The following is a 7,500-nucleotide window of genomic DNA, read 5'->3' as shown; positions in this document are numbered from 1 at the left end:
TATGTAATCCTGCACGTCTAAAATCCGCTTTGTGTTTTGTCTGAACACAGACACCTCTGTGTTTTTGGGCCCAGTGAGCATGCTCAGTAGAGTCCTCCGCCAGCTGGCCGAGCCGACTAACTTCCTGTCAGCTCCTCGTCCACTTTAATGGGGATAAAATAATTTAATGAAGCGACTCTTTCAGACTTTCCGAATGTTATTGGCCCAAATGAATCACGTCGCAGCCCGGCAGTTCAAATTGTGAAGAAAAGAATAATAAAGCCAAAGAGAAGCGGCACAAATGATTCTGTTTTATTCAGATTCAGTTTTTGAGTATTTTCTGTGATTTTACAGCATCATAAAAACCTCACAGCTTCACTTCATGAATCACTAAATGAATATTAACACGGCTGCTGTAGCAAAAAATACATATTTGTCCAAACACACTACAAATACTCATGTGGGTCGTCCTGGAAGTCAAACAACATATTTTGTAGTTTGCAAAACTTGTTGGTTATTAGCCATCATCTCCTCACTGAGGATTTGAATTATTGAATCTGACTAAATCTCTGACCCACTTTAAAACAAAGACACCAAACTCCTTCATTCTCTTTCTCTCTCTCTTTCTTTCTTTCTCTCAGTCCTTCGATCTCTCGTTTTTTAAATTCTTTCCAGCTTCTCTCTTCTTTTCTTCGTGTTGTTTGTTTTCACTAAACTTTTTCCGTCTCTCTTCCTCATTCCTCCTGTCTTCTTCTCATCTTCCTGTTGAGCGCTATCATTTTTCACTCATCTCTCTCTCTTCACTCTGTTACTCTCTCTCTCTCTCTCTCTAATGTCTCTGAGTGTGTGTGTGTGTGTGTGTGTGTTTCCTGTTGCCTTTAAAAGGTGATGAATGTGGCCAAGGCCTCTCATTATATGCCTCATTATAGACACACACATACACACACACACACACACACACACACACACACAGTGCTTGTTTTTGTACCCAAGGAAAAAAAAACAGTGTGTGTGTGTGTGTGTGTGTGTGTGTGTGTGTGTGTGTGTGTGTGTGTGTGTGTGTGTTTTTCTCCAGAAACACTTTATGACTTTATGATGATGGTAAACACAGTTCAGTTCGGTTTGATGGCTCGATGATAAAACATATTTTTCCGACCAATCAGAAAGCCGTCTCATAGTGGGCGGAGCTAAACTAACCCCCCCCCCCCCCCCCCCCCAGTAGGGAAAAGAGCGATGTGACCTTTAACCTTTAGTCACAGACAAACAAAACTGAGCCAATCAGAGCCTTAAAAGACCAAAAAACTATCCTGCGGTCTGATCCTGATATTACAGAAACAACAACAACAACTCTTTAAACAACATATTTCTTTGATTCAACACGACAAACATTAAATCAGCAGCTTCTATCAAAGCTTCTGAGTCATTTAAATAACTTACGAGCGGCTTTAATTAATGCAATCAGTCGACAGTTTAAAAAACCAAATGATTAAAGAAAAGTCTTCACTTCCAGCAGCCGCTGCAGCAGCAGAACTGAGGGGACCAGACCCTTTAATTTGATGCAGTGTATTAGATTATAGTAAAAATCTAATTATTTTCTTCTTGGTGACTGTGTAGAAGGACGTCATGTGGTCTAACACGGCTGACCTCAGCCTCTGCTGCTTCCTCACACTTTATATTTGTCTCTTTTTGCCAAAATTTTTGTTTCCGTTTGGCCGAAATTTTGTGTTTTTTCTTTGGCAGCTTCTCTGTGTTTTAGTGTTGAGGCTTCTGTTTGGTTCAAATCTGTCAGTGTGTGTTTGGTGGTATGTTACTAATAAAACTTGTGTGATGATGATGTGAATGTGAGCTAAAGTTCTCTTCTGTGGTCTCTGTCCTGACTCCTCTCCAGTGCAATCTGCTGTAATTACCAGTCGCTACAGGAAATGACCTCATCTGAACGATGTCTGGTAAAGTTTCCATTACAACATGACTGACTGACTGACGGATTGATTTACTGACTGATACGCACACACACGCGTTTATTAACGACCGCACGACCCAGACGCGTATCAGCATCACATCAGACACATGACACAAAGGTTTAAAGAGCAGGATCATCTGTCCTTATTGCAGAAAAATGGTGTGCAGGGACCTGTAGCGCCTCCTAGAGGGCATCAGCTGGAATGTAATTACACATAAAAGCATGTTAATGAACACAAAATCCTCGGTTTTGGGTCAGTGTTTGGTACGTTTACAGCCTGTCCTCACAAGAAAAATGACAGTTGAGGTCTTAAATTCAGGCTGGCAAACACAACCTGTAGTTACGTTGACGTCATCTGGCGGCTGTAGTCATTAGCTCAGATGACGTCAGTATCAGGTGACTTGATAAGATGTTAAGAGGTGGACGGACAGCGGACTACACTGTAAGAGAACCGCTGTTCGTTTCCTGTTTCCAAACCATGAGTTGTGGTGTTTACCGTTGCCATGACGAGTCGTATAAAGTTGTCATAACTTTAAGGAAGTATAAGCCACATTTCCAAGTGTCCAAACCATAAGCGAGTGGGTTTTTGTGCCTAAACCTAACCAGACTTTAACCACAGCGTTGTCACATCATAAAACATCATTATTTTTTTTAACAGTGATGTATAACTGTTGTTTTGGAAAAGCGTAGAGTGTATTACTACAGCCGCTGGATGGTGTCAATGAAACTACTGGTCGTTTAGACTGTTGTTTTTTTTATTTATGAGGATGTGTTGTTCCAGTACAGCAAGGAAACCAAACATGTAGATATAAAACAGCAGCTCATCGGCTGTTATTCTTACTAGAAGAAATAAATATATTATTTTCTTTTTAATAATACAAAACTATTAACCAGTCTGTCTCACTCTTTCTATAAAAACAATATGTCAAATTATTATTTACTCCAACGAGGGGAAAGTTAACACAAGTGAAACTCATCATACTGTAAACATCTGCACGTCTCTGTTTATTTGTTCAGAGCTTTAATCAGCAGGTGTCAGACAGGTGCGTTGTTTAGCCCCGCCTCCTCTCTCTCTCTCCTGCACCTGTCAGACATCCTCATGACGAGCTTTCATCCTCCGTCTTCAGATAAAGATCACGACACTCTGATAATCAGCTTCAGTTTCTCCATTACATATTTACTTCCTGTTTTTCGTCTGTGTTGCTTCCTGTTTGACTTCCTGTCTGATGCCAGCCTCAGCACAGGTGGCTTCCTGTTTCGCGCTCGTCGGCTTTATACTGAAAGGTTTGATAGACGAGGCCGGATGCTGCGTCTGAAGTTTGTGACAGAAGTCTGCTGTTGTTAAACTGATGATTTACAACTTTACATTTCTGTTGATCATTTTCTAAAGTTCATGTTTTGCTTTTTTTTGTCTTCTGCTTTCAGAATAAACTCTCTGTGATGGATTAACTGTCCTGCAGTAACTTTCTCAACATATTTCAACAAGTTATAAAGATCTCGTCAGCCTTCTGTCTAATGAAAATGTCCCTCACAAAGGCCCAAAGGAAGATGCAACAAATAAATATTGAGCAAAGCGATGACAGACCGTAAACTAGAATCCCAAAAGATGATATTTTCTCGTTTGCACAAGTTAGTATTTTGTGCACAGAAGTGTCACAAGACATGAAACATTACTGGAATAATAAACTCTCCATTTACAAACATATTCTGCACATTTCCAGCTCTATATTTATATTCTGGGGCTCTACTGGAATATCTTTGCATGATTTCCAGTTAAAAACTCCTTATTTAACTTCTACTGGTCCTTTATGCAGCCCCTCAGTTCAGCCTCTGTCTGAAACAGGCCGTCCTGTCTCTTTAAGCCCCGCCCTCCTGATGAGCCCGCTCTGTTCTGATTGGTCAGCTTTCAGGAAGCTTCCTCCTCTGGCTCCGGAGGCTACGTAAACAAACTGTAGTAGCAGGATTTCACTTCTTTTTCTCCTTCTTTACTCACAAATGTCAACTTCTCAAATCCATCCGTACATGTTGGACAACGTGAACAACCTCAGCAACAGACGTGTGTTCACGCACGACGAAGGAAGTTAATGAAACGCTGCTGACGAAGCTCTCAGGTCGGCTGAAACCTGGGCTTTTTTTTATAGGAGAGTTTTGGAACTTAGAGCATGTTTAACATCTGACATCACACTGGTACATAAATGACAGAATATGTCCCTTTATAACAAGCTTCCTGCTGATCACATGCACACCACACAACACAACACGCCCTCAACAGATGGTTTACGCCCCCCAAAAAAATGTCCCATCATCACCGAACACCGTGCAGCAGCGCAGTAGGACGAGCTGCTGTAAAAGAAAATAGTTTCCATGACGCGTTGCCATGTGCAGTAAAGGTTTCATTAAACGATAACTGAATGGGAAAACATTTTTGTGAAGGAACTTTGGGTGTTTTGGTGACACCAGGAACGTTGTTACAAACCAAACAAGACAGTTAAACTACCAATAAAGAAGCTTTTTTTTCACATTTTGACTGACAGCCTCTCTCTCTCTCTCTCTCTCTCTCTCTCTCTCTCTCCGTGTGTCTGCAGGATTATCTCGGCTGTATAATCGACTGCGGCGCTCTGCCGTTGAAACCGGAGCAGGTCAGCACTCTGTTCTGCAACATAGAGGACATCTATGAGTTCAACAGGTGAGTCACCTCCAGCCTGGAGATGTAGTCGGTTTGTTTTCAAGATGAGCGATCGTGTCAGTCTCACCCTTTAGTCCAAATAGTTTCATTCAGTTCGATACTAAACTAGACCGACATCTGTTGTCTTTCACTGAGGCGGCATCCTGCTGGACGAACAGCTGAATGTCTGAGATTTCATTCATATGTGAGAGAAGCTTCAAGGCTAAAAAAGCGACTGATTCTCTGTTTGTTCACCTCTACTCGATGTGCCCACGAGCAAGACATGGCTGCCTGCAGAGGTTCTTCTTTTTTCAGTCACCCCCTGTGGAGAAACACAATCAAATCATGATTATCTCTACCTCTCTTCCAACAGATAACTAGACGTTTGGTCTTATTGCTCCGTCGTTAGTTTAGCTGCAGTTTAAGGTTTAAGACGGTTTAAATTAAATCTCTTAAAGAAGCTGAAGTTTAAACTGCACCTGCAACTTCCTGCTGTGTCCTGTAGGAATCACTTAAACAGAACTCTGATATTTAACGTAAAGCTGCTGCAGACGAGAGAGAAGTTTAATCTTCAGAGTGAGAACAAGGTTTTATAGAAGCAGCAACGAGTGTGAATCAAATATTACTGAATAACACTGAAAATAATCTCAATTTTGTCAACAACACTGATGATAAAAAAACAACATACAACAAATTGAGAAACAGCTGAATTATAAAATATTTGAAGATAAAAGCGTCTCTGTGCAGAATCAGACGTTAAAAGATCACAAATTAAAACGGAGCCGAACCGCGGAGAGCTACAACAAGGTGTCTGTGTTCAGTGTTTGTCTGCTGCAGATCAACAGTCTATGACAGGATGTAATATCAGTTCAAATGTTTTAGCTTATTGATTTTTGCTGCTGGCAAATATGAGACAGGACATTTTTAAACAAACTACTAAAGCAAAGTGAACAAAGGACATTTGTAAACAACAGCAAACATCCATAGAAGAAGAACATAGTGCATCATCATCGTAGCCTGGTCCCATCAGAGCTGATATATAAGCGTCTGTGTACTTACGAGGCTGATTCCATGGAGATACGCTGCAAGTCAGAGTCTTAAATGTAGAAAAAAAGGGGTTTAGAGTCTTTAACTGACAGAAACAAACACATAGAGAGAGAAAAGAGGAAAGCTAATCTTATTTTTACACAGCTATTTCTAAATATTTGCCAAAATTAATGTCAGAAAAAGTGTCCATAATGAATTTTGGGTGAAACAGCAAAATGTAAAAATGAAAATCAGGCTTTTTTATTTAAACTATGATGTTGCGTTTCCACTGAAACATCAGTGTCTTGTGGATCTCAAGCTAATCCGGTTTAGCTGCAGTTTAGCTGAACCTGTGCTCCATTTGACAGCAACAATCAGGTCCAGATTAAACCCCCCCCCACTCTCCCCCCCCACCCCCCCCTCAGTTTAGCTCGGATGCTAAATGACAGAGCAACAGATGTTTCAGAGCGGCTTCGTGGACGTTTGTGATGCTTTCTCTCAGGCGCTTCCTCTCTGGTTTAAGCATTTCATCATGCTGCTCGGTGTGAACATGAAATGCATTTATTGTGACATAAAGCATGAGCTAACTTTTTTTTTTTTTTTTTTCATTTAATCATGAAAAACTGCTCCGCTGTTGAAACAAGAAAATCAGGCAGCAGTTTTTTTTTTTTTTCTGGTCGGAGGGGTTTCGAGTCTGGAAAATATCTTGTGGGGTAACACATTTCATTTCATTCTCGGAGTCTCAGAAAAAAAGAGACAGACGAAGAGATAAGCACCAGCGAGAGTGGAAACACATTCAGCTGCTGCAGAGAGGCAAACCGAGCAAGGCAGCGACGCTGCTGCCAGGGGCTGCGGGTTTGATTCCCACCGGGATGATTCCACGATAAAAAAAAAAGTGCGCTGTTGGGGTTTTTTTGGGGGGGGGGGGATGAAAGCGTGCAGCAGACGGCAGCTGTTGAGCTCATATGACCGAACCAGATTCTTCAGGCTTTACAGAGCAGGAATGCTGAGTGATATTCCAGCCCAGAGAGAGAGAGAGAGAGAGAAAGAGAGAGTATGTGTGTCTGTTTCTGTGTCACGCTAGTTTGAGCGAGCGAGCTGCGTTCCCTCCTGGTATGTTCACATGCAGCCAAACAGCCTGCATGGCTTCTCTGTTGCAGTGCATTGTGGTTGTTTTTTTTTTTTGTTTTTTTTTTACTTACAGACTGCAGACCAGATTCTTCCTCATCAGTTTAGTGAAAAAGAAAGAGAGAGAGAGAGAGAGAGTGACTGGAGAGCAGATGATCATGTCACTGCTCACATGTGTGTGTGTTTAAAGGCTCAGTTGATGGTCAAACTGTTCATCTCGAAACAGGAAGTCCCCAAAAATGACCTTTATTTTGTCAGACGTGATAATAAAACTGAACATCGTTGGATTTGGACGGCTCAAAACAAGACTTTTGAAGATATGAACGAGCGTTTAGCTCTATTTTTTGACGTCTTATCAACAAAATGATTAATTGAGGAAATAATTGTCACATATTTGTCACAAATAAATGCATGTTTATGTAATTTCACCTGCAGTCAGGAGCTCAAATGAACAGTGAAACATGTTTTTTCTTGCTGTAATCATTCCTCCTGTTCATACTGACCATTAGAAGATCCCTTCATAATGACCTTTATAATGGAAGTGATGGAAGTTTATCTGAAGCTAATATGAAGCTTCAGCGTCCAAATGAGTCAAATCAAGTAAACATAACACAAAAAGTAAGGAAATTAGTGTTTGGTAGATTATTTCTTTGTTGTAACAATGCTTCTTGGCAATAAATCTTATACTGTTGGAAAGCCTGTTTATTTACCTTTTAACACAATTGTAAGGAACATGCATTCG

At 40.9% G+C, this 7,500-nt stretch overlaps 1 protein-coding gene across 7 annotated transcripts in view; it reads left to right on the top strand.

Annotated features, from left to right (window-relative positions):
• Positions 1-7,500, top strand: part of plekhg2 (pleckstrin homology domain containing, family G (with RhoGef domain) member 2) — a 128,907-nt gene that overhangs the window by 51,462 nt on the left and 69,945 nt on the right. For all 7 annotated transcript variants that reach the window (XM_042413507.1, XM_042413506.1, XM_042413505.1 and 4 more), the window contains one exon: positions 4,525-4,625. In XM_042413507.1, coding sequence (XP_042269441.1) covers positions 4,525-4,625 — 101 coding nt within the window. The remainder of the gene's footprint in view (positions 1-4,524; positions 4,626-7,500) is intronic.

This window comes from Thunnus maccoyii, chromosome 6 (genome assembly GCF_910596095.1).
Source record: "Thunnus maccoyii chromosome 6, fThuMac1.1, whole genome shotgun sequence".
NCBI lineage: Eukaryota > Metazoa > Chordata > Actinopteri > Scombriformes > Scombridae > Thunnus > Thunnus maccoyii.
Note: the sequence above shows the minus strand (reverse complement) of the source record. Positions and strands in the feature narration are given on the sequence as shown.